Below are 26,453 nucleotides of genomic sequence, written 5' to 3' on the forward strand. Positions count from 1 at the left end.
AATATATTTTTTGTATTTTGAAAGTTTTGTATATGGATTCTGTAAAAATAATTGACCAGCCCCTAGATTATAAAAAAATCTTCAAATGAACGTCTTCATGCTCTTGATTAAAAACTTCATATGCTTTACAGAGACTAGTTCAGAGTGGATGTTCAAGTTTAAACTTGATATTAGTGGTCCAATAATATTATAAATCCACCACTTAGAAGCTGAGAGATAAATCGATACATAAAGATAAGTACGATGTATTGCTGATACATCTTGGCCTGTGCTGTCATGTCTAATCTTTATCCTAAAATATATTTATACAAAAGATTTGTTTAAAACTAGCTTTATAATTGTTTATCTTTTTCATTGACAAAATTTAAAATTTACATAGTTTATAATATAAATATTATAATGGAAATAGTTTGTCTGAACTTTGACCCCTACTTCCATCTATATTTATAACTTTTTGTGCATCTGTGTAAAACTAATTATGGTGGTGCATAATGTGCTCTTGATTAAAAGAAAAGTAGACCCATTTCTTAGCAAAGTTACTCGTGAACAGTGCAGTGCCAAGAGCAAACTCAACTCAACTCAAACTATATCAACTTGTCATTCGTAATGCTCGCTTACTCCGAAGTAATTGAGCATCATCTGTGATCAAAGTTAAGTGCCGAGTGTTACTATTATAAGTTACTATAGCATTACATGTTAGTCATTACAGACTGACCCACAGCTTGAAGCAGTTCGGGTTGGAGCGACCAAGAAAAATTTGAGTGGTAGTGAATTCCACCTGATGTTCTTGGTAAAAACTGACTGAGCGTAAATGGAAGTTAACTAATGATGAATCATGTAGTACAGTTAATAACTTTTTTGTTTTTTGGAGAAGCAAGATCGAAAGGTTTATAAGATAATTTATATTATCTAGATATAATTGCAATGTAATATCTAGAAAAGCAAGAGCAGAAACACATCATTATTAATTACTGTAGGTTTTTGTTTACCGGTCTGTATGTTATATGCAGGACTGTCAAACAGTGCTGAAACTGTGAGGTTAGAGGTTACCACTAAGAGGCGCACGGGAATAGATTGTTTGTAACGAACTTTATTACAAGCAAGGGATAATTCTGAAGGGTTGTTGTCCAATTTTGATTTGAGTCCTAACTTTATCATTATTATTTCATCAAGGCTTCTTTGCTAGTTTGACTAATGTACATGTATACTTATAATGTGTTATCTATTGATAGGTAATTCAAACTTTGATAATCTGCTTATTTTTAATATCTTTATCAACTATTGACCTCAGTAATAATTTAACCAGTCCATATGAAAACCTCAATTGCTTAGCAAACAGACGTTTATGTTTTATCATAAGTTGCATAATAATAAAAGTTGGGTGTGATGGAGAGATATAATCTTCTTTGGCCAAGCATGAACAGTACATCAACATGGATTGATATCAGTGTTCCATACTTGGTATATGCCAACTACTGTATTCATTAGGAAATGCCATCATGCTTTAATGAAAGTTTAAAGGTTTTGCCTTTTTCTTTTTGTGCTTATTCAGCAAAACAACAAATCCTTTTACATACAGTGGTATCCATCCCTTTAAGAGGGGAATTTTTAAGGGGTAGTTTATTATTCATCATTATTCATATACTTACTTGGTCATATTGCTATTTTACTGGATGATAATAAATGTTACTTTCAGACAGTTGCTATGAATGAACTTGTAAACAAGTAACTCACCCAAAGCATGTTTGTTTGTGTGTACATTCCTCTCAAACTAGGCCTTGTACAAGCTACTCTGAAGTATCGACATGTTCTTCCTATTATGGAAAAATATAAGGAAGATTATTTATAAATTTACTTTGAAGTAGGCTTCTACTCAAGACTATCTTTTTGTTCCTGTGCAAGAACCTACTGAAATCAATGAAAACTGAAATTAATGAAAACTACTCAAAAAATATATAGCAGATCCATTTACATGTTAATTCTGAACTAGACTCCATCAGATATTGCTCAGAAGTATGGATGTATATTACTTGCCACGGAGCTACAATACGCATTAATTGGGAATGTTAAATGTTTTTTGGTTACTCGCTATTCCACAAGTCATTTTTCTGTTAACTCATCAACCTCAAAGTTAAGGGCACTGAAATAAATTTAGCCACAATGTAAAATATCTTTTTCGTAATTTTATGGTTTTGGATATGATCTTTGGTAAAAATAGTTGATCTGCCCTGGCCTTGATTCTTCAAATGAACGTCTCCATGTTCTTGATTCATTACTTCATTTGCTTACACAGAGCTTAGCTTAGAGTGAATGTGTATATGTTCAAACTAGATATTAGTGGTGGTCCAAAAAGATGATGAGATCACTAATTATAAACTGATTGATAGTGGATACTCAAAGATTTGTACGATGTATTGCTGATAATGAAGATAATGTATTTCCACCCTACTGACGTTCTTGGAATACTACAATTTTTGGCTTCAATTTTGTCTGGCTGATAATAAACGAATTGTAGCGCCCAGTCAACAAAATTTGACAAAGTAAAGCTTTTTGAAAGGGGAAAATAATTCTAAGATAAATGAAATATGTTTGCCATTCATGAGCAACACATTAGCATGGTCATGGATTATATGTAAAAATATAATGAGTGTAAATGTATTTTTGTCCTTTAGTTTTTGGATTTTATTAATGATTTTAAAGTATACTGATTGCTCGGAATTACATATTTGATTCAAATATTCAGTAATCAATCAACCCCAAAATATGACTGACTTGGTTTAGAAGCGTTGGATGTATTATAAAATTTATATTTCGTAGTCACAATATTTGTAGAGTGTACTGCGAGAGTCGGAAAGTAGGTTTTAATTGGTATGCAAACAGGCGTTGTCTGTACGTACTCATAAATTATGTAAGCATATAATTTCACGTTGTCTACACTGGCTGTATGACATGACAGTCAGACATCTATGAGTCTTCAAATGTTCTGTACCACACACAGGCTATGCAAAGACAATGGCCAACGTGACATGTCATGAAAATGATCAATTATAAAATAAAAATTCATTAACCACAATATTTGAATTATAGGTCGTTTGATGTAAGAACTCATATATTATTCGTAAAAGTTTTTTGTCATGTGCGATAGTCCTAAGTTCCGAAAAATTGTTTGTACCCGGACTCGACCCAAGACCTGGTATTTTATCTTTTATATTTAGTTACATTTATAAAGAAAACCAGGGATAATGAAGTTAGCAATGCTTCTAGTAGTGTTCATTTTCAATGTTCTTGTATGAATGAGCGGACAGTGCCTTTGACTCTTCCCACTGTTCATATTTTGAATAACATATTTAGTATGAATAAATTTCCAAAAGTCATTGATGATCAATTGCGATAAACATATGCATTCACTTTACAGTGTCTTTTTTTGGCTCCCAAAAAATCAACCTATTTAAAATTTCTTGATTTTTTATTGACCATTTCGAATCATATATTCCATTCCATAGTAACCTCCTACATAAAAGAGAAATCTGTATTCATTATTAGTTTAGTAGAAATCACTAGAGGGTGCATGAGAGCAACTAGAACACAAAGCTGAAAAATATAACATATTTTTTTGTTTCCAAATTTTGGGGGTTGTGGATTTCCCCAAATATTTTTAATGCATGAAATTTAAGTAATATGAAACATTCTTTTAACATAGTCTAGTACCTTTTTTGGTTGTTTCTGATATTTTATATGCTTTATTATAAGAAGTCTTTTTCGAAATGTATCATCTTCAATGATTATGTAGAACTTCTATAAATAAGATGACAGTGTTATTGACTCTTCCCACTGTTCATTTTAGAACAACTCCTGCATATTGACTGTGAATAAGTAAATTTCTGACTTTTTAAAATCCATGTTGTAATCACAATTTTCAATTTCTTGATTTTGATTGGTCAGTTTGATTTACGTTATATGTATGCTCAAGTGTGATGGATGTATGCCTTCACTAAGTCATGTACTTTTTTCTCCCTCTAAAAATCAACCAATGATTGATAGACAGTGGTTAAGGAAGATAGATATAATAACATTGTTGTCATGACAACTTTGGAATTTCCTCATTTTTGATTGGTAATTTCAAAATATACACTCTATTTCATAATAAAGGGAGCTGACCTCATTGTGAGGTTAGTAGAAATCACTAGAGGCTGCTTGTGAGCAAGTAAAGTACAGATTATTGAGTATTGATTATTGAGGTACTTATTAGTAGAGCTCGACCGATATCACTTTTTGACGTCGATACCGATATCGATATACGGCCAACTAGTGGATGATACCAATATGCCGATATTATTATAAATCATATTTTGAGCCACAAAATGGGCTTTTATGATGTACCTCGTTTGTCTGTAGTTTCATTTTGATATTTATTATCATTGCAGTGACACTGTTATTAAACTAACTCCAGTTAATGCTTGAACAAATGTTATTCTGTAACTTTCCCTGCGACTTCAATATCAGTCTAGCCTTTATCTATTCGTGTCAACATAGTGTATGAAATACCTCTGTTGTTTACAGAATATTGTTGTACTCTGATTCGACTGGGCATTGACTCAGCTGACCTGAGTGACCTGACTAGAAATTTAGACAAATCAAAATTTACAAGCACAACTCAGAATGATATATCAAGTTTGCTTTATGCATAGCATGTTAGATGGTATGCAATGATATAGGTTCATAATTTTTACACATAACTGTATTTCGGAATGCATGAAAGTTGTTTCAATTGCTCTGCAAACATTTGTTGCCGATGAGTGGTCAAAATACAAGAATAGAACTCCACGTTGTCTACGCTAGGTATTTGACATGACAGATATTTCACAAGTCTTTGAGCATTCTTTGCCACACAGACAATGGTCTGCATGTCATGAAAGTGATAAATTATACAGGGTGATCAGACCAAGTGTAGACAAATGTTAATTAAAATATCTACAATATAAATGTAAGCAAGAAAGAAAATATTTTGCAGAAAATAGCAGTATAAAGATAAATAATAGAATTGTTGTCATTTTTCGATATATAATCCTTTTGCCTTCACTACACGCCTCAATCTAATTGGAACTTGACTGCACGAGGCACGTATGGTTTCTTTGTCCCAACAAGTCATCAATCTATGCTTTAGAGCAGTGGTTCTAAAACATTTTTAGTCCCAGAGCCGCATTTCAAACCTCAGAGTTATGAAGAGCCGTACGCAAACAACGCAAGGTAAAATAGCAACAAACCTTAAGTGCGTATTTAAAATATCAAGTCATCCTAACAACAACACACGTAACAACTAGGGCTTAGCAAAATATTCGTATAACGAATCGAATAATAAAATATTCGAATGGCATTTTACTATTCGAATATCCGGTACCACATGACCTGCGTGGTACGAACTGAATCGTGAATTGTGGAAAATTTCCCAACCGCGCTCGCTATAAGAAAAAAAAAAAAAAATTTGAAAAATTGTTGTCTTTGGTCTTGTCTTCTTTATGGTGTTATATGCTTATCTTTGCACCCAATGTATCGTTTCAATTTCATATTTTGCAAAAAAACGTACCGACCGTTTCGTAAATTTAGAAACGTCAATCCAGATTAGGTATTTGAAATAAATTTCCCAGATTTTAAAATCCGCATGCTTGGTGACATGTCATGGCCATTTCTTGCATTACCGAACATAAAGTTGAATAAAATTAAATGTTAAAATAACTTTTCGGCGTTTCATTGTGAAAAAGGCAATTTTAGGTCGTTAGAAAACTCTAGTTATATAAATAGCATGGATTTAAAAATGACCAAAATTTTTCCAGAAACTGGAATGAGTTATTTGTATGAAAAACACTCATTAAGTTGTAACCAGATAAGAAATGTCATGTCCTACTCCCTTTAAAGCACTTTGTATTAGCTCTTTAGTGATCCCTCCCATCCTTGGCTAAGTAATGTTTCGAATATGTAAACATTTCACTCGACCATGCATGGCCGTTGAGGCAAGAGTAGAACCTAAAATCAATCGTGAATTTTTTTGTAACAATGCACACTGACTCGTTCACGAATTGTTGCGTCTATTATCGTCGAAAATGATGACAATTGTTAAATTTTGAAGCATTTTGCAAAATTTGCTGAATTTGCAAATTCCGTAAAGAAAATTGAGCTTTACTGAGTAAAAATTTTAGCTATAATAACCATCGGGTGTTGTTTTGTTGAAAAAAAAACGTTAAAACTTGAAGGAATTAGTTATAATTAGCGTCTGACCATCTATTAGGCACAAAGGCCTGGAAATGTATTTATTTTGCCCTGTTATGTATAAAAATACTCTTTATTCGACTATTCGTTAAAAATATTCAAATTATTCGATTCGAAAAAAGAATCGATTTTGCCCACCCTAGACTAACAGCCATTTAATTTGGCTTTGATTTCTAATAAGTTTGTCAAAGCGTGTCATAATCTTGGAGGATGCAAGGTGCAGTAGCTGCTTGATATGATCGCCAGATATTTCGGGACTACTTTCGATTACTGGAACAAAATTAAAATGCTCTAGAAATTAAAATAATCATTGAGTTATTTGATTTATACATAATATTCGGAAATGCAACAAAAATTGAAAATCCACGAAAGTAAACCAATGATTACAGCCATTTCTAGAATCTTTCCAAGTGAAAAGTGTCCGAGTGACTGCGAAAACGCGTACTGTTGCGTCACTATTGCATCTTGTAGATTAGTCAACGCTACGCAAATAAACACGGGGGAATCCATTCGACCATCAAATAAAAAAAAATTGTGGCACACCTGTAAAAAATAAAAATTGCTTTGAACAAATTCATTCTGCAAATGTTAATACAATGCGTGTGCCTGTTTTGATGAAAATTAAGATTTAAAGCAAAGTTTCGTCGCTGCTAACCGCAACCACATTCCTTTGTCAATTACAAGAAGTCGCTACTTTTTTGCTTTAAATCTGTGTCCACAAAGCCATAAAGATTCAAATAGCACGACTATTTTGATGGCCTTTCTACTGATAAATGAATAGAATTTGTAAGCAGATAGCCAAAACTAGTCTAACTAAGCGTGCAAGTCAACATTGTGGAAGGTGGAAGTCCACAAATACATTATAGCATAACAATCCAATACCATTTTAACGTGACGATCCCTCTCACCATACCAACAAGGCAAATGCAATACAAATTATCTAAATGGATACTGCGGGTCAAACAAGTCTCACAAGCTTGCCCGTTGTCTGCCTGACAATGTGTAATACAAATTGCTCGTTATCTAAAATTTCAAAAAGCTCAGCGGCACACCTAAGAATCTCTCACGACACACTAGTGTGCCGCGGCACACAGTTTGAGAAACACTGGACTAACCAATAGACTTCCACATTTTAATTTCAAGTCAATGATTAGTTTTCAATGAGAAATTTTCCGTGGAAGCAAGTAATTTTCAAAGCATTAACAAGAGCCGCAGGAAAGGTTGTTATGCATTCCCTTGAAAAAGAGAATTGATTACCTCACTCTTGCCATTTTTCCTCCACCCACCCACTGTGGCCATCGCTACCACTCCAACTCTTTGTAGTATACTATTTGTTTTTATTTTTATTCAAAAGGATTTTCAAGAGTTGGCAGTGTGAAACACAGTGCTAAGTGTCAGGAATACACCTGCCATGGTACCTGATTATTCTGCATGGGTTCGCAGGTTTGAATCTCGTGGGGGAATTTTGTGCGAGAGGTTACATAATCGCTGGTTGGTTATGACTTCATCCACCATCAGGTCCAAGCATCTGAAATAAATAACCAGGCTAAATGTGTAAATCCTCTCTTATTTTATTTCACGAAAAAACATGAATATAAACTTTATACCAGTGAAATTCCTCACAAGCTGACTACGACAGTCTGGATATGATAATTTCTGTCACCCAGTGAATATATAATATGATATCTACCATATGTTCAGTACTTAATCTTAATTCAGGATCTTTTCTACAGGGCCCCCTAAAAAAATTGGCAGTGCTCAAAATAATAAAACTAGAAAGAAACCAATGTCACCATGGTCAAGTTATCACCGAACCTAAAATTGATATCACTTACTTCCATAAGTTCATGATGTGCTATTCCACCGACCCAATGAGGTCTGGAGCACTGCACAGTAAGAATTCCTGTGATTCGTCTGGCGCAATGATGTGCGTGGTATCTATCGTTCCCCTGAACAGCCTCTGTTCTTACTTTATCTTAAACTGTCTTCCACATCCCCACTCACTGGAAACATTTACAATTCATTAGCTAGGTGCTATTGAAGTATCCCATCTCTCATTCAGCATAATATTTCTAAGATGAAAAATTTGAGCAAAAAGTTAGTCTCATACATACTGGAAACAAATTATTGCGCATTTTAAACTATGTTTATGCAATTGTGCTGAAACATATTGTATTGTTGACAACATATTGTTCATATTTGCTATATTTCTCTAAGTCCTAGTCCTCTGATATTTGATTTCTGTTTGTTGTGGCATAGTTGTGATGACCAAATATGTACTGAAATATTTGCAACATGTAAATTTCTTCCTTTTTCAATATTAGCTTCTACATCATCTTCAGAGAGCGCAGATCGAAGCAGTGTTGACCTACAAGTTAGAAATCAAGAATTGCTTGTGGCAGGTGGGTGTATTGATAGTTAATATTCTTTGTAATATTTCTTTATCATTATAAAAAATTAAATGACTTTCTCGATCAGGTGCGTTGTTCATAGTCACAAGATATGATCTGCTTTTTTACTATCATAATATTTTAAGTTACGAGATTATCAATCTTCAATTCAGGTTCTGCAGTATTATTTCAAGCAGAAAAAAATATGAAGGCTGATATTGCTTCATCAAATGTTAACATGGTCGCAGGTAAGCACTTTATAATTGCATTGTTTGTAAATTGTTGAAATGTTTAATCTACATATTCGTTTCAAATCACTTTAATTATTTTTGTTTACACAATATCATGACCATCAAAGTCTACCTTATATTTAATTTTAAATTATACTTAGAGACTCTCCGTGTAATTTTTTCAGCTGAAGCAGCGATAGTTAAAGGGCGAGGAGCAATTGCAAATTTTTATGGCAACGTCAACATCAACATAGATCATACAGGTAATCAAATTTAATCAAACTTGACCAAAAAAATAAACTACTCAAGCCCTTAGCCTGCTGAATTTGATTACAAAGTGTTAGATCTTGACTGGGGATTGACTCCAATTTGATAGATTGAAATATTGTGACACAGATTTTGTTAAGCTGTTCTTTTGTTACTAGCTGACTACTACTAACATAGCCCAAACTGGTTTAGTCAAAAACTGTATTTTGACAATTCTAACTATATGGTGAGATGTTTCAACTTTTGTCAACAAATATTTCATTTCTCTGAAGATGCAGCCCCTTCACATCCTTCCACACCATCAGTCCCAACTGGAACACCGGTTCAACCATTGCCAGAAACGGGCCCAGCAATTGCTCCTGTGTATAAAGGGAATCCACCAGGTTTGTTTTGGCCAAAATGTCCAATCTTGCTAGGAGCAACAAACCTTTTACTAACCACTCTTTAATTGGGTCTACAAGATCAAGATAAACTAACAAGTGTAACATATAGCTGTTAAAATATTTATGCGTCATATTCTATTAATTTATTTGTTTTTCACTTCAATTCAACTTTTGCATAACGAGAATATTTATCTCTACTCAAACGCAACTCTTCTATGTAACCGTCTCACAATCTTATGAAAGTTGAAATTTCAATGGTTAGAACAAGTAACATTCATTTATACACCATCTTCACATGGCTTGGATCTAAAAAAGTCAATACTAAACAAATTTTCATGGTTTTGCCTCTACAAACTATTGTAAATCTATCATTACACTGACGTCTGACATATGCTTTTTTTCAGGCTTCTTCCAGCAAGTTACTAAGAAATTATTTGGAGGTGAACACCTTTAATTTAATATAAAAATCATTATTAAACAAAAAAGACGCTCCAGAAGTATGTGTACCAATTTGGCTGCAACTAATTTTGTTTGCTCAATTTGCATCAAATTGTATAAATGGACTGAAACCTATGGGGGTATATTCACTTGGCTAACACAGACAGTTCGGAACTCGTAATAGAACTTAAATAAGGAAAATCAGAGTAAAATTACACATCCTTTGAAAGTAGCTTATCCAGAAAATAGTATTTCTTATAAACAAGCCGGAGGATTAACCCAACTGCTGGGTGATTACTATTCCACCACTAAGTCCATGCATCTAAAACAAATAACGTGTCCATTATTTCCATTCCTGACATGGACTGGAAACCAAACGCGGGGCTATTTTTCGTAATTTGACAAAGCTTTGAAACTTTTGTATTTTAATGGATGTTTCCCGACCTTTAACCCTAGAAAGCTCTCCTTTTACTTTCACATCAAAAAATGTCTGACGCCCATTTTGAGTGTTTTTGCTCGTTGACGATTGCAAAATTGGTTTACGTGTTTCATAAATCTGAAATCTGAGATAATTAACCTTTTTCTTATTAAGAGCACTGGCTCTTATTCAAGTATATCACAGCTATTTTGGACTAATTTTGAATTACTGTGACTAAACTAAAACTATTAGCTGTAGGGTGGTTCATGTGACCACGGGTCGGTTGTGGCTTCCTCCACCATCAAGTCCATGCATCCAAAAACAAATAACCGGCTATCTAAATTCATACCCGATATTGACTGGTAACCAGACGAGATGCTGTGGTTCGCCATATGGATAAGCTGCCCTATCGATTTTCCCTCCTCCCCCCCCATTAGCATAAATGTGTAAAACTTATCCTATATGTAAATACTATCCTTTTAATATCTAACCTAAAGTCTCTTTTTAATCAAAATCTTGATAGAAATCTTCTGTTCAGGTGTGAGAAACTTCATTGATTATTTCAATTGGAGAACATGGAAGCAAACAACAGTCAATGTTACAGAAAGCTACAAAGATCAAAACTTGGAAGAACCTGAATTTGAGGTCAATCCCAAGTTAAACAAAGTGACTGGTTTTTACAGAGGCCAGATGGCACCTGATGTCACAGAGTACAGGAAGGAACAAGAATTCGCTGTCACAAGAGCGAATGAAAATATTGTCGAAGTGATCTCACCAATAGAACTAATCCAACAGCTGTGTGAGGAAGGTTGCCGATGCGTAGGACTAGTGGGTCAAGCTGGAGGAGGCAAGACCACAATGATGAAGCGTACTGCACGAGGCGTTCTCGTCGCTAATGAACTGGATAACGAATCTAAAGCAAAAATGGGATTATTTGCTCGGTTGTTCAGGAAACAGAAAAATGGATTCAAATTTGTTCATCACTTGAATTTCAGAGACCTCCTTGTTTCTTATGGTTTAACTCCAGAAGAAGCTTTAACTCCATGTACTCTGCTTTTCGGAAACTTTGCACCCAATCTATCAGATCAAACTTTAAAAAAGGGATATAAATGGCTTCAGCAACACCAATCAGAAGCAATTTTCTTCATTGATGGCCTGGATCAGGCTACATGGAATCTAGACGGAAATTACAATAAAATGACATATACTGATAGATCTAGTACAGCCACAATCATGTTTAATATCTTATCAGGCAACTTATTCCCCCATGTAACATTAGTTATTTCTTCACGCGAACACAGGATGGCATCCCTTCCCCTAGAGCTACGACCTCCATTAATTATTGCTCTTGCTGGCCTTGAACGTGATGACACCAGAAAATTATTTACTGCTGTTGTAGGTGAAACAGGGGAAGAATCCTGGAATAAGATGACGTTTCAGTCACCTGCACTCGTGCCATTGTCTTCTGTCCCTTTATTCTTGATTTTCAATGCAATCGTTCATAAATCCAACCCAGAGAATCTGCCTAATACAATGACTGATGTAATGACAAAAGTACTTCATATTTTCATACGTTCCTCACACACTCAGGAGAAAAAATTGATTGAAATAATTCTTTACAATTTGATGAAAATGTCATTTGAAGCCACTCGAGAACAGCGAGTTATTTTCAACAATACCGATCTAAAAAACGCAGGACTTACAAAAGAAATGGTACGTGATCTCATCATAGAAGTACCTGGAGGCAGCTCACTACTCAATCAACATCTTTTGGAAGGTGATACTCTGATGTTCTTCAGTCATCAAATCCTTCAAGAAATGTTAGCTGCTCTGTACATCGCCAACATGGATCTCGCAACTTTTCAAGCATTCGTCACTAACGAGATTCACAAGGATCACTGGTCCGTTGTTCTACGGCTCCTGTGTGGAACTGTTTTCGATCAAAAAATTAAAGCTCAATTCATCAGAGATCTTACAACTGGTAAGTGCAATCAGGACGTTACAATTATTGAATAAATCAAATATTATCGTATTGCGCCAAGAGCTAGGAATAATTTTGCCATAGCTACTCTAATTACCCTACCGCATTCGAGATGGCTAAGTGGTCAATGCAACATCTACCCCAAGTAGAAAGTAACTATTTAATATAACCGTTGTATTGGTAACAGAATGGGGTGCCGGAGAGTGTAAACCCTGCTTCTAAATATTTTGAATTTTTTTTTTGTCAGAGACTGGACTAGAAAAGCAAAATTGTCTCAAACATTCACTCACAACTAAGATAAATCAATGTACGAAATCCTATCAAAAGTTGGAGTTGTTTGGTGCGTTATATGAAGCCAATGATGCCGAGCTCATTAGATCCCATGTTCAAGAAATCAACTTCGAAAACGAGTCTTTCACTGCAGCAGGAATGTGTGCAATGTCATGTGTCATGCGACGATGTGGTCATCTAGAACAAGTTCGCCTCGTCAAATGTGAGCTCAATGCAGAATTATTGAAAAACTTCGAGTTCAACTTGAAAGGCTCTATAGTGAAGGCAAGTGTTTAGTAAAAAAACTAATTTACATATTATCGTTGACGAAAATAATACAAAGAATACACTTAATTCCACATCATGAGATAAAAAATGTATCTCCCATCTGTCAAACTAATGTATATTTAGTCGATTACCTTAAAATGTTAGAATTATCACAGTTATACGAACATATCTTAACTTTATTTTATACTTCTGATATTAATTTGTATTGCATCCTAACAGGTGTCAGAATTTGATATCAGCTTAAATCCGATGTCCGTTGAAGCTTTTGATATCTTTGGTTCAGTTTTAACAAACATTGAAGTGGAAAAACTCGTTATGCGTGGCTGCTCACTTACAGAAGAAAAGTTTCGTGTGCTTGGAAGACATTCCCACTTACAGGTCGAAATATAAATTTTAAGATGGTTCATTATTCCAATTACTTAATTCTTGGTTTTTATTTTGTTAGTAAGTTTGCTCTGTTTTTTTATTTAAATTTGTTAAATTATACAAACTCTATTAACATTTTAATATTCGCTAGAAAAGATCTTCCAAATTATATTTAATTGGTCTAGTTACTATGAGGAATTAGATTTTTATCAACCTAACAGAAGTATTATATATTTCAGATCCACATTCTGGATGTTCGAAATATCACCAACATGACGTTTGACTTGTATCTTGCGATTGTCAAGTTTGCATCTGAACATGATGTCAAAGAACTTTTGATGGATCCGTGGGATTGCTTCAACGCAAGCAACAAGCAGCTGTTGGAACTGAGCAAATGGAAAGTTTGTGGAAAGGTAATTAAAATCTGAAGCATTTAAAATGCCTCATATACATTCAACTCACTAATAAATCCTAGTGATGTTTATCGCCCAAATATGGCTCACCTGAAAAGAGAACCCACCATGCAAACTTTGACTGTATATCTTTTGACCGGCAACAAAAGCAGGCCATTGTAAAAACATTATGGCGCACATGTAGTACCAATGTCTTGTTGGCAATTATTATTTTTGAATATTATTTTTTTCATACAACGCTATTTCATGGCTTTCATCGTTAACGAGGCTATGTATAAGCAACCACTGATATGAAGGAAGCTACGTTTTTAGAAAAACCGCAGTCTTCCCTCTTCAGCGTTATCTACTCCATTGGTTTGCACCACGATTGCAATGGTGATTGTATATGTGTGTTTATTGGTTTGCGATTCAGAGTATTTATGGGAAGGCTATCTTTGTCAATTCTCAAGTCAAGCTTTGCTGGTCTAGTTATCATGAAGTATTGTATTTTTATCAACCTTATAAGCATATTTTATCTATCTCAGATATCCATTCTGGATGTTCGAAATATTACAAACATGACGTTTGATTTGTATCTTGCAATTGCCAAGTTTGCATCTAAACATGATGTCAAACAACTTTTGATGGATCCGTGGTATTGCTTCAAGGCAAGCAAAGAGCAGTTGCTGGAACTGAGTAAATGGAAAGTTTGTGGAAAGGTGAAATAAATTTGAAACGTTCAGGATGCTTTATAGTTATCTGATCTGATATTAATCATTGCTTGAAATTAAATGCTAATGGTAAATTATTGTAAATTAACAAAATCAATTATTAGTTTACTGATACATCGGTATTGGTAACATCGGCCACTTTAGGGAATCTTCATTGGTATTGCCTAAAATATGGCCGGCATTTCCGATATACCATGTAACTCATTGCAAGATTGGTGTTCATGGTATATTTAGTAATTGCATCTGAACTAATTTGACATATATATCCATACTTCAACTTGTCCCAATTTCCACTAATTTTCTTTGCAGACACCTGCGTAAATGCACGCACCTGCACTTGTCTCTACCTTTATCCTAATTAATATACGACCTAGACTAGCTAATATATATTTTGATCGTGGTATACATTAACAGCAAACCATACATTTGGGCAAACGACTCACAAGCAGTTATATTATTTTAAGCATGACCCAAATATGAATTTTTTCATTACATTTTTGATAACATGATGAAATAATTTAGTCTGCAAATATGGTACTTCTATCTAGTTGGCAATTTCATTCCATACATTGCTAATTCAGGATTTTCACCACTAACAAGGTTGTATATAAGTGCCCACTGGTATATAAGAAGCTCAAGTCTTGAGATTCTGCATTGCTACTTAGTTTGTTTGTACTGAGTTTATGGTGATGGTTGTAGTCAATTAATCATATACAGGGTGTCCAAAAAGTTTCGCCCGATTTTATAGTTATAACACTTGCAAGTTGGAAATGAATTTTATTTATTTATAAATGGGAACTGTTATATAAAATCAGGCGAAATTTTTCGGACACGCTGATATATATATATATATATATATGCTTAGTGGTCTGAATATTAAAATCTCCACGAGCATACTGTCTTATATAGATGTGGGTATTCAGATTTGCTGTTGTTTAATGCATTTTAATTTACCTAATAGAGATATTTAAACTATCTCAGATCCGAGTTCTGGATGTTCGAAATATCACAAACATGACGTTTGACCTGTATCTTGCAATTGTCAAGTTTGCATCTGAACATGATGTCAAAGAACTTTTGATGAATCCATGGGATTGCTTCGAGGCAAACAAAGAGCAACTGCTAGGACTGAGTAAATGGAAAATCTGTGGAAAGGTAAACTATATCTGAGGCATTCGGAATGATTCATAACTAATTAACCTTATATGTATATAGGTATCGTCCATTTTACCAATATTGATATTTGTATCGACTAAAGTTGGCCGACATTTCTAATCTACCTTGTTATTCACTGCATAGTCGGTGCTAACGGTATAATATAGATGGAGGTTAATATAGTTGGCGTCTCAATGTTTCCTGAAACATACATATACTAGTTAGGGGCGAACTTGAATTGTCAACCAAGTGTTGCGCATTGTTATGTCACAACATCCTTTCAATTTTGTCATTTTCTCAAAATTTTAGAACGTCACTTTAATATTCTAGTATCTGGTATCGCAGGACTTGCGCTGCTTTGCTTGGAAATGGTAATCACTTGTCACTAAATGGACACTTTGAATTCTGGGAAAATTTCGGTTCTTGCTAACATACCAAAATGACAGATTTGATCATATTTTCATTTCAACTCGAAATATCATGACAGCTTTGCGGAGTTTATATCCAATGCGAAAATAACACAGATACATTAGAAAAGTGAACTATAAGTCAATTATCGTCTTCATAAATATCCGCGTACCGGTGTCAGTGAAGATAATATTGTTCGTTTGAAATTTGAACAGTTAATTCACAAACGGTGATGATGAATATCGAAGGCGACACAAAATATAAAAATCATAATAAAATAAAATATTAATCCTAAATTCACTTCTCAATAGTTGTCTTTAACATACAGCACCGATGTGATCGCATAGTTCTGCCATATGTATTAAAATCAAACTCCGACATCGGCCGTTTTGAAAGAATTGATAAATTGAAAAAAGGAACAGGTGGAAATATAAATTACAAGCATTAGGATGGCTAGCGTTCTGAACTCCCGTCATATATTAAAAATATTTTGTGTTCAATTAAAATATTTGAATTATTTGGGTCGATGAAAATATTTAATTATACTAACCCTTAGTTGTTTGTAATCACGCTAATATTTCGGAGAAACGTGTGGTCAACGTACATACCACTGCAATGTAACTTAACAAGAACCTCATTGAATTAAGAAAATTGCACTCCATCAAACGCATGGTGAAGTTGGCGATTATTTCATGTCTCATATTTTAGGTCGTACGAGGTATGAAAATCTCATAAAAAAATTGCACTCCATCAAACGCATGGTGGAGTTGGCGATTATTTCATGTCTCATATTTTAGGTCGTACGAGGTATGAAAATCTCATTCTAATGAGTGTTTGACTTCATTCGTAAAAGGGCAATGTTAAAATATAGTAAAGGTAATGTGAAAAGAAACGCCAAGCAGTGAAAAGTGTTTATAACTACAGCAAACCTAATTAGTTCGTTCAGAGATAATATTTAATTGTTGTATGAAATACACTTTCTTCGCCTCTTTCAGCAATAACTTTATTGAATGCTTTTTAAAACTAGACCAAATACCACGGGAATCACTTGGCTAGTCCCTGAACTCGTGATAGAACTAAAATAAGGAAAATTGGAATAAAATTATGGCCCAAACCTGACCTGGTACACATACTACGTTCTGGTTTCTGCCATCTTGGTTCACATACTTCGGGAACCACCATTATTTTACGAATGCGGTTATTATATAGAAACCTTTTATTCATTTGTTACCGCTGCGAGTTGCAACTATCGCACGCTTTGAACACGAGGATAATTTTTGTAAATTGGTAACAACATGTGCTTAGATATAGACAAAATGATTGAGGTAGTGTCCAATCGGTATAGGCAAAAATGTGATATCGATACATCTCCAATCTACATCCATTTTAAAAATTATAGTTCTTCATGTAATACAATATTTTCAGATCAATGTTTTGGATGTCCGATGCATCACCCAAATGCCATGTGATCTATGTCTTACAATAACTGAGTTTGCAAGTCGAAGTGAAGTCAAAACAATTCTGATGGACTCGTTGGATTTTTCGAAAGCAAATAAAGAGCAAATAAAGAAATTAAGCGAATACAAATCTTGTGGGAAGGTTTGTATTATATCACAAAATTTACTTAGAGATAGTCCACCACCCCTACATATTTCCACCACCTTCTACACTTTTTCTCCAATATACGCAACCAAACCTATCACAACTAATTGTGTTGGGCATCCTTGCTTATTATGCAATATTCCTTACTTGTGGTATCTCACAAGTGGTAATAAGAGGTGTTAGCGAGATCACGGTCATTTCTCTGCGTTATTACCCATATTGATAGTTACTGATAGTTTTGTTTTTGCAACATTTATATAGATGGAGCGTAACTGTTTCTTAGCATTCACAGTATTTCTTAATGTTTTCCGACCCTTCAAATCGTAATGTTGATATAGACTGGAAAATCAACAAATTTTGTTCGTACTTCTGAATTTCAAATTTGAATGAATAGCAATAAACTTGATACATTATCTTTCTGGTTCCAGATATCCATCATTGATATCAGTCAAAATCCTATGGACGAAGAAGATTTTTATGCTCTCGGCAATCTTTTATCAAACTATGAAGTTGGCCAACTCATTGCAATAAATTGCCAGCTAACAAAAGCAAAACTTGATGCTCTTGGAAGTCATTCTGGATTGAAAGTATGACTAAACTATAATAGTATATTATACCGGAGTGGTCCAATCCAAGGTTGCAAGATTGAAGGGCCGCAAAAAATTTGCGGGCCGCAGTCGGAAAATACCCAAAGTGATTGAAATACTAAGTGTTTAGTTCAGGGGTCTCAAACTCAATTTACTTGGGGGCCGCTGAGGCAGCGTCTGGATTAGTCCGGGCCGCATCAGGTTTTCCACAATAAAAGCTTAGCAACTCGTTTAAATTGTATTCTTTGTGAACTGCAACTTTAACTGTGCAAATAAAACAGTTTTTTGAAATTGTTGCTCATCACCAACCTTTCTGTTTACTGAAACTTCACTTTCAACGACACGTTTAGGGATGTGCGAAATTATAAAATTCCATCTTGTAATAAATGTTGCGCTGATGTTTCAATCAAGCATTTAGCCGATGGACAGTGATGTCTCGCCTCATGGGAAACATGGTTACAATGTATCAAGATAAATCTAAGTGTTAGTGATTGTGACGTCAAAAATCATGGAACACTGTTTTTAAATTTTTCAGGCGGTCCTGCGATCAAATATCAGGCCTACAGGTATGGTACTGGTAAGTTACCGCACCGCATATTCCTTTCAGGGGATAGATGATAAAATTTTTTGTTTTGCCCTACGTGACTATATCTTTTATTACGGAGTTTCCCTTTTTCGGCCATGGAACACTTACACTTTTTATATCAGCTCGCAGAACACCAAAAAATGAAAGGGTTAAATTGATAAAGAAAAACGGTGCAATGTAGGGTTCCCAATGGTTTCGTCGTGGCGAGTTGCAAATGCGCGACAAACTTAAGTAAAACCAGGTAGAGACGGAGGAAGAACGGTTGACCTTTTGCCTTTATTCTTTAGACTTACTTGTTTGTCTTTAACAAAACCAAAAGAAGTACTGTAAATTTGATAATGAAATTAACAGTCGAAAAGCTAAACCGACGGTTAACAAAATGCCACTACCCAAACTTAGTCAGTCCACTTCAGGCCGACGGTGACGCGATTTTAAACGGTCAGTTGGGCAACAACTTCATGATTCTCAGATCTCCATGGCGACCATTTTATATGTATTTTTGATTCCTTTTCCACGCAACACTCGGAAGACGCTCGCGGGACATTAGTGTTCAGCGGAACACATTTTAGGAAGCGCTGTTATATTGAAAGCATTAATCATACTAACTGAGCTAAGTGACTTGCGGGCCGCACTAACATTAAACTTTAATACCAAGGCGGGGCCCACAAACTATCATTCTGCCAGCCACAATTGGCCCGCGGGCCGCGAGTTTGAGGCCCCTGATTTAGTTAGTTTAAATATATAAAAGAATGAGAGTGCCGTTCTAACCAGCCTATTGTTATGTTGCATGGGTGGCGCTTTTCATTTTAGGAGATATATACAGCACATACAAAACAATTTGTTTCTTGCTTTTGGTTCCCGTTTCAGATCTGGGTTTCGTCAGTGCTGTCTCGTGGCTCACGCTAGAGAATAGAGGTGTGTTTCTCTAAAACAAGGCACAAAATGGCGAATTTGAATGCAAAGCAAGGTCCTGATCCCTCGACTTGTAATGAAATAGTTGTAAAACAAATTAAATAAGGTCCAGGGGCATTAACTAAAAGTAGAAAGAGTTTGCACAAAGCAAAGTCAGAAGACCTAAACTAAGAGGGGAAAAATTACTAATAAAAGAGTTGCAAGTTTGCTCCAACCAATGTTCTATGCCCTCAACTAGAAGCAGGAAAAAGCCATAATAAAAGAATTGCAAGTTTGCTTTATCCTTTTGCATCTGTAAAGCAAACTCACCCTTGCTAAGGTTTAGTCTGTAGATTTTTATCAAGCCTACATAAGCAGGCCATTTTAAAAACAACTTGAACTACATGAGGTGCTGATAACTTATTGGCAATTAGTTTTTTGCTTTTTTTCTCGTATGACACTGTTTCATGCCTTCCACTATGAAGAAGGCTGTGTACAAGCGGCCACTGTTTCTTGATCAGCATTGTCCACTCATTGTTTTTTACAAGGGCTGAGTTGGGAGTTATAAGTTGTTATGTTGTATATATGTGCGTACTTGTTTTCGCACTGAAGTCTGGTATTTCTGTTCTCCAAATAAAGTTACCGTATTATACCTATCTCAGATCTCCGTACTGGATGTTCGAAATATCACAAACATGACGTTTGACCTGTATCTTGCAATTGTCAAGTTTGCATCTGAACATGATGTCAAAAAACTTTCGATTGATCCGTGGAATTGCTTCGTGTCAAGCAAAGAGCAGTTGCTGGAACTGAGTAAATGGAAAGTTTGTGGAAAGGTAAACTATATCTGAAACTTTGATAATGATTCATAACTAATCAACCTAATGTTAAAATGTCGCCCGAAATAAAAGACCAATGGAAAAATATTGGTTTTCTCTCTAAACCAACGAATATTAGTAGAGGTTTACCGATTCAACGGTATTGGTAATATCGGCTTAATTGATTCTTCACTGATATTGCCTAAATGTGGACTGAAATTCTGAAATACCGTGTGCCTCACTGCGTGATTTGTATTTATGGTATAGCACAGGGATGGGAAACTTGACCCATAGGTAAAAAAGTGATCCACTAAGCTGAGGCGAGAATTATTACAAAAGATACTTGTCCTGTGACAGTGGTTCCCTTTCGAAAGTGCATAAGGAAAAGGAGTGCGGAAATTTTTGGCGATGGATGAAGCAGGATGGTAATGACTTAAAAAGCCGATTAAAAAATATAATTCTTCGATGGCCGAGTTTTGGATCGTGTAGGATTGTAAGCGAACCCACAATATTCAGTACTTCGAAGAGATATCCTATTAAATCAGTCCTTATTCAAATCTACTTTTACTAATGGACTCCGCCTGCGCTATGTATTTTATTTATGTGAAGCGCAGAACATCATTGCCAAAATTATGTACTACAGTAGCTAAATTTCAGTAATTTACCAAATTATTTAAGATATATGATAGCGAAATTTGAGTGTTTGGTCGGTGTATAACGAAAATTGCTCAGACATGATAAAAGGCAACACAGATTTGATTGTTATAACTCAAATTAGAAACGAGATTGTCCAATCACCATTACAAAATACGAACCAAGGATTATAAGATTTGCGGAGAAGATTTACCGTAATATCTACGACTCACAGTCTTGTTTTCACAATGAAATTTTTGACCCATTCGTTAACCATTTCGTTGACCCACCCGTTCGTCATCTCTGGTATAATATATTTGGTCATAAACTTTTTTTGAAATATATATCTAAACTACAGTTTATTCAGTTCCCCCCTAATTTTACCCTTGCATGGATGCATGCAACTTCGTTTGTCTCTATACCTAGACTAGCTAATATATATTTTGATAAGCGTAAACAGCAAACTAGTCATATGGTCAAATGACTCACCAGTAGTATTGGTGGTCTAGCATAACCCAAATATGAATTTTTCCATTATATTTTTTATAACAGGGTGAAACAATTTAGCCTACAAATATGGTAATACTATCTAGACTAGCCAATATTTTCATCATGGTATAACATAAACTAACCATCAGCTGATCAGTCGCATCATTTCAAGCATAACCGAAATATAAATTTGTCAGTATATTTTTTAATAATGGAGATGTAGTCCTAGTTTTGTTTCTTTCTCGGACAATGGATCTACGAACATCTGTGAAGTGAACCCGTCCTTGCAAATTTACCTAAAAAAGATATTTTAACTATCTCAGATTCAACTGCTAGATGTTCGCAATATCACAAACATAACGTTTGAGATGTATCTTGCAATTGTCAAGTTTGCATGTAAACATAATGTCGAACAACTTTTGATGGACCCGTGGGATTGCTTCAAGGCAAGCGAAGAGCAGCTGTTGGAACTGAGTGAATGGAGAGTTTGTGGAAAGGTAAATCAAAATTAAAACATATGAAATGCCTCATATTCACTTAACTCACTAATCAATCCTAGTTTTGTTTCTCGCCCAACTGTGGCATACAGGAAAAAAACTGCAACATGCAAACTTTGACTGTATACTTTCAAAAGGCCAGCATAAGCAGACCAGTCTTAAAACATTATGGCCTGCATGTAGTACTAATATATCGTTGCAATTATTGTTTTTTCCATATTATTTTTTTCATAAAATGCTATTTCAAGGAATCATGGCTTTCACTATGAACGAGGCTCTGAATAAGCAGCTACTGATATGGAAGGGAGCTAGCTACATTGTCTGGAAAAACTGCAGTCCATCGTTTTCAGCATTGTCTGCTCCATTTATTTGGACCATGGTTGTGATGGTGTTTGTGGTTTGTAAATCAGTGTATGTACGAAGAGAATATCTTAGATAAATCTCAAGTCAAGTTTCACCAGTATAGTTATGCAGATTTGAGGTTTTGTATTTTTATTCACCTAACAAACAATTTCATTTATCTCAGATCCAAGTTCTGGATGTTCGAAATATCACAAACATGACGTTTGATCTGTATCTTGCAATTGCCAAGATTGCATCTAAACATGATATCAAAGAACTTTTGATAGATCCGTGGGATTACTTCAAGGCAAGCGAAGAGCAACTGTTGGAACTGAGTAAATGGAAAGTTTGTGGAAAGGTAAACCAAGTCCAAAACTAAGGGAACTTGGATATTGTGTATTGAACTGCAGGTCCTTGTTTACTTTCTACTTCGGATCCGTATGTGGTACTCACCACAAGGATGCTTGAACGAGATAGTATTAAAGTGATAAGTAAAAATAACATGATCTCTTTCAACAAAATAGTAAGTATATTTGTGAGCTTTCGTTAGATCATGGTCTAACTTCTTCAAACAATACAAGATATAACTAAATAGTGATCAATGACTTTGAAATAGTTATATTCAATTGGTAGTGCTTTTATTTTGTTATAAGAGACCGCAATCGTAAGTAATGTTGAACACAATTATATTATTATGGAAAGACTATTGTTCTTTTAATGTACAATAAGTCATCCGCTAAAAATGTCGGCTATATTAATAAGTGGTGAAAAGTGTTTGCTCAAAGCAAGGTTCTGAATCCTAAAAAAGCATAAATCCCTAAAAGTGGAAAGAGTTCTTATAGAGGAGTTGCAAAGTCCCGAGCTCCTAACTAGAAGCATAAAGTAAAGAGTTTTGATCGAAGGGTTGCTAATTTTCCCAAAGCAAGGTCTCAAGTCCTGAACTAAAATCGTGAAGGATTCTGATTGAGGAGTTGCAAGTTTGCTCAAAGCAGGGTCCCGGGCTTTCAATTAAAATTGAAAATAGTACTGATAGAAGAGATGCAAGTTTGCTCAAAGCAAGGTCTCGAGCCCTCCTAAACTGGGTCTAGCCCGGGTTCCAACTAAAATTGTGAGGGATTCTGATTGAAGAGTTGCAAGTTTGCTCAAAGTAAGGTCCTGAGCCCTCAACTAAAGGTGAAAAGAGTTTTTATAGACTAGTTGCATTAGCATATTTGCTCAAGTCAAAATCTCGTGCCCCAATCTAAAATTGGAAAGAGTACTTGCAAAAGAGTTGCAAAATCCTGAGTCCTAAAATAAAAGTGGAAAGAGTTGCAAGTTTGCTCAAAGCAAGGTCCCGGGTCCTCGACTAAAAGTGGAGAGAGTACTGATAAAAGAGATCCGAGGTCCCGTGTCCTTAACTCAACGTGGAAAGAGTTGCAAGTTTGCTCAAAGCAAGGTCCTGAGCCTTCAACTAAAGGCGAAAAGAGTACTGATGAAAAGTTGCATGTTTGCTCTAAGCAAAGTCCCGAGCTTTGACTAAGTCGAAGAATAAGGGCAAAAGAAGTTTACGTCAAAACATATTTTGATTTGAGAATTAAAGGAGTCCCTAGTATGAAGGTGCTGATATGAATAATATATAAAGCTCTGAGTGCGTCAGTGTTGCTTTGAACAAATTTCTACCTTCTATCAGAACTCTTTCCACTATTAATAGAGTTGCTTGGGATGTTGCTTTTAGCAAATTTGAACTTGAGTCTTCAACTAAAATGGAAAGAGTAACGGTTCTGATAGAAAAGTATCAAGTTTTGCGGTTGCGTTTCAGCAGAAAATACCTAATTTCTTACACCCCGGGTGAGGTGGGGGCCATCAGTTGTTTGCTATTTTGTATGTTTATGTGTGCATACTGGTTTCATATCAAATGTAAACTTTAATAAGTTTAATAGTGAATAGAAGAAGGCCTGCCATAAGTATCTGCAGTCACCTTCATAACCTACTGCAATATCGCTATTGGCTATTTTTAATGATATTTGATCGGTCTGGGATAAAATGTGATACCCATAAATTTCCATATTCTAGGAATCTTTATGCTTGTAGTTTATTAACAGATGCAATAATTTTCAGATCAATGTTCTGGATGTTCAATCCATCACTCAAATGTCATCTGATCTATGTCTCACCATATATGAAATCGCAAGTCAAAGGGGAGTCAAAAAAATTCTAATGGATTCGTTGGATTTCTCTAAAGCAAATAAAGAGCAATTAAAGAAACTAGACAAATACAAACTTTGTGGGAAGGTCTGTATCATATCACAAAATTTACTGTGACACCACCCTTACATATTTTCTAGTCTCCAATACACACTGCAAAATCTATTACAACTAGTCTTGTGGGGCAACCTCGTTCATTTTGCGCTATTCCATACTGGTCGGCACGCGGAGTAAGGGAACGATAGCAAAACAAGTTAGCAAAACATATTTCTCACAGAATTGGTTTAAAGTGGGTGTGACAATAAATTTAAATAGCAGTTTCTTCAGAAGTTTACGCGTTTTATCTCACTATTTCTGCAAGAATCAATAATAATACTGTAAGATCACTAGCAAATATAAGCAATTTTTGTGGCTTGCAACTACTAAAAAGTCTTAATTAAATAAATGTGCGGCTCGTAGCTTCACCCAGTTACTTGTATTTGGCCCGCCAATGAAAAAGGTTGCACACCTCTGGCCTAATCCATTACGGAAATTGATATCCAGAGAAGGTCAACCCCAAACCATCATCTATTCCGAAGACATTTTCAAATAATATTTCGAATATGGAATATATTTTTAGTTTATATTTTCCATTATTTTAGAATGTTTATTTGATATTTTAGTAATCAGAAGTTAAAAAAACCTAGACTGGCATAAGTGAACAGCAGATACTTTCCATAACATCTGGCATAGATTAGGCAGAATAATAAATTGATAAATGATAAATTCGCAAAAAGAATATTCAACCTATTTATGAATTGGAGGACTACCGTAATTTAAATATTTATTCTTGTTGGATAACCTAAATGTCAGCAACAACAAGGATCTTGCCAAGGTATCAAACAGGTTAACTTACGTGCATGGTCATGCATTGGACATTAACATTTCTTACTTTGCTTGTTGAAGATAGTCCCATTAGGACAGTGGTTCCTAAACGGTGGGGCACAATGGCTTAGATAATTTTTTTGAGAGGGCGTGAAGCCAATTAAAAAAAAATATTTGTTAGATTTTATCCTGCACGACTGGTTTTGGATATTTACATTTGTTTATTTTGGATATTTACATTCCATCCATGTATTTTCCACGTATTTTTTAAATAAAAAATATTTTCGCCTAAGGGTCTGTTATTTGTAGCTTATTGTTTAGCTAGTTATTTTTGAGGTGTTGAAATGTTTTTGAAAGGATTATATGGATGGCATATAATTGAGTCTTATGATTTATTTTTCACTGTTTTACGACATTTTGATGCGTGATGTTGATATATATCAGGAAATCAACTTGTGTTAGTGGTTCTAAATTCACTCTTCTGTGTTAGTAGGCACCAGCCTTCAAATATTAAAATGCCAAAATATCCATCTTTATTGCACTGATGTTCGTTATCTTTATGTTTTTAGATATCCGTTATTGATATCAGTCAAAATTCAATGGACGAAGAAGCTTTTGATGCTCTTGGTGACCTTTTATCAAACTATGAAGTTGACCAACTCATTGCAAAAAATTGCCAGCTAACAAAAGCAAAACTTAATGCTCTTGGAAGTCATTCTGGATTAAAAGTATGACCAAGTTACAATATAATATCATGCCACTGTGGCTCTTTTGTTGAGTTGGCTGGAAAATACACACAAAACAGCTGGTTTTCTGATGTTTGATATTGGTAGATTTGGATAGTAAAGTCTTCTTTTTGCGGGAATATCTGAAATCAAAGATGTAAATAACTAAAATAAGGCGTGCAAGATCAAATTTAACAAATATTTTTATTTTTAATTAGCTTTACACCCCCTCAAAAAATTGTCTGCACCCCACT

General features: G+C 34.9%; 2 protein-coding genes across 3 annotated transcripts in view; one reads left to right on the forward strand and one right to left on the reverse strand.

The window, feature by feature from the left end:
- Window positions 1-26,453, forward strand: part of LOC120331108 (uncharacterized) — a 447,434-nt gene that overhangs the window by 401,290 nt on the left and 19,691 nt on the right. Inside the window, exons 22-28 of the mRNA XM_078116167.1 lie at window positions 17,407-17,580; window positions 18,012-18,170; window positions 20,310-20,483; window positions 21,911-22,084; window positions 22,611-22,784; window positions 24,524-24,697; window positions 26,044-26,202. Coding sequence (XP_077972293.1) covers window positions 17,407-17,580; window positions 18,012-18,170; window positions 20,310-20,483; window positions 21,911-22,084; window positions 22,611-22,784; window positions 24,524-24,697; window positions 26,044-26,202 — 1,188 coding nt within the window. The remainder of the gene's footprint in view (window positions 1-17,406; window positions 17,581-18,011; window positions 18,171-20,309; window positions 20,484-21,910; window positions 22,085-22,610; window positions 22,785-24,523; window positions 24,698-26,043; window positions 26,203-26,453) is intronic.
- Window positions 1-26,453, reverse strand: part of LOC120336002 (general transcription factor II-I repeat domain-containing protein 2-like) — a 305,240-nt gene that overhangs the window by 249,862 nt on the left and 28,925 nt on the right. The window lies entirely within an intron of this gene.

Source organism: Styela clava, chromosome 9 (genome assembly GCF_964204865.1).
Source record: "Styela clava chromosome 9, kaStyClav1.hap1.2, whole genome shotgun sequence".
NCBI lineage: Eukaryota > Metazoa > Chordata > Ascidiacea > Stolidobranchia > Styelidae > Styela > Styela clava.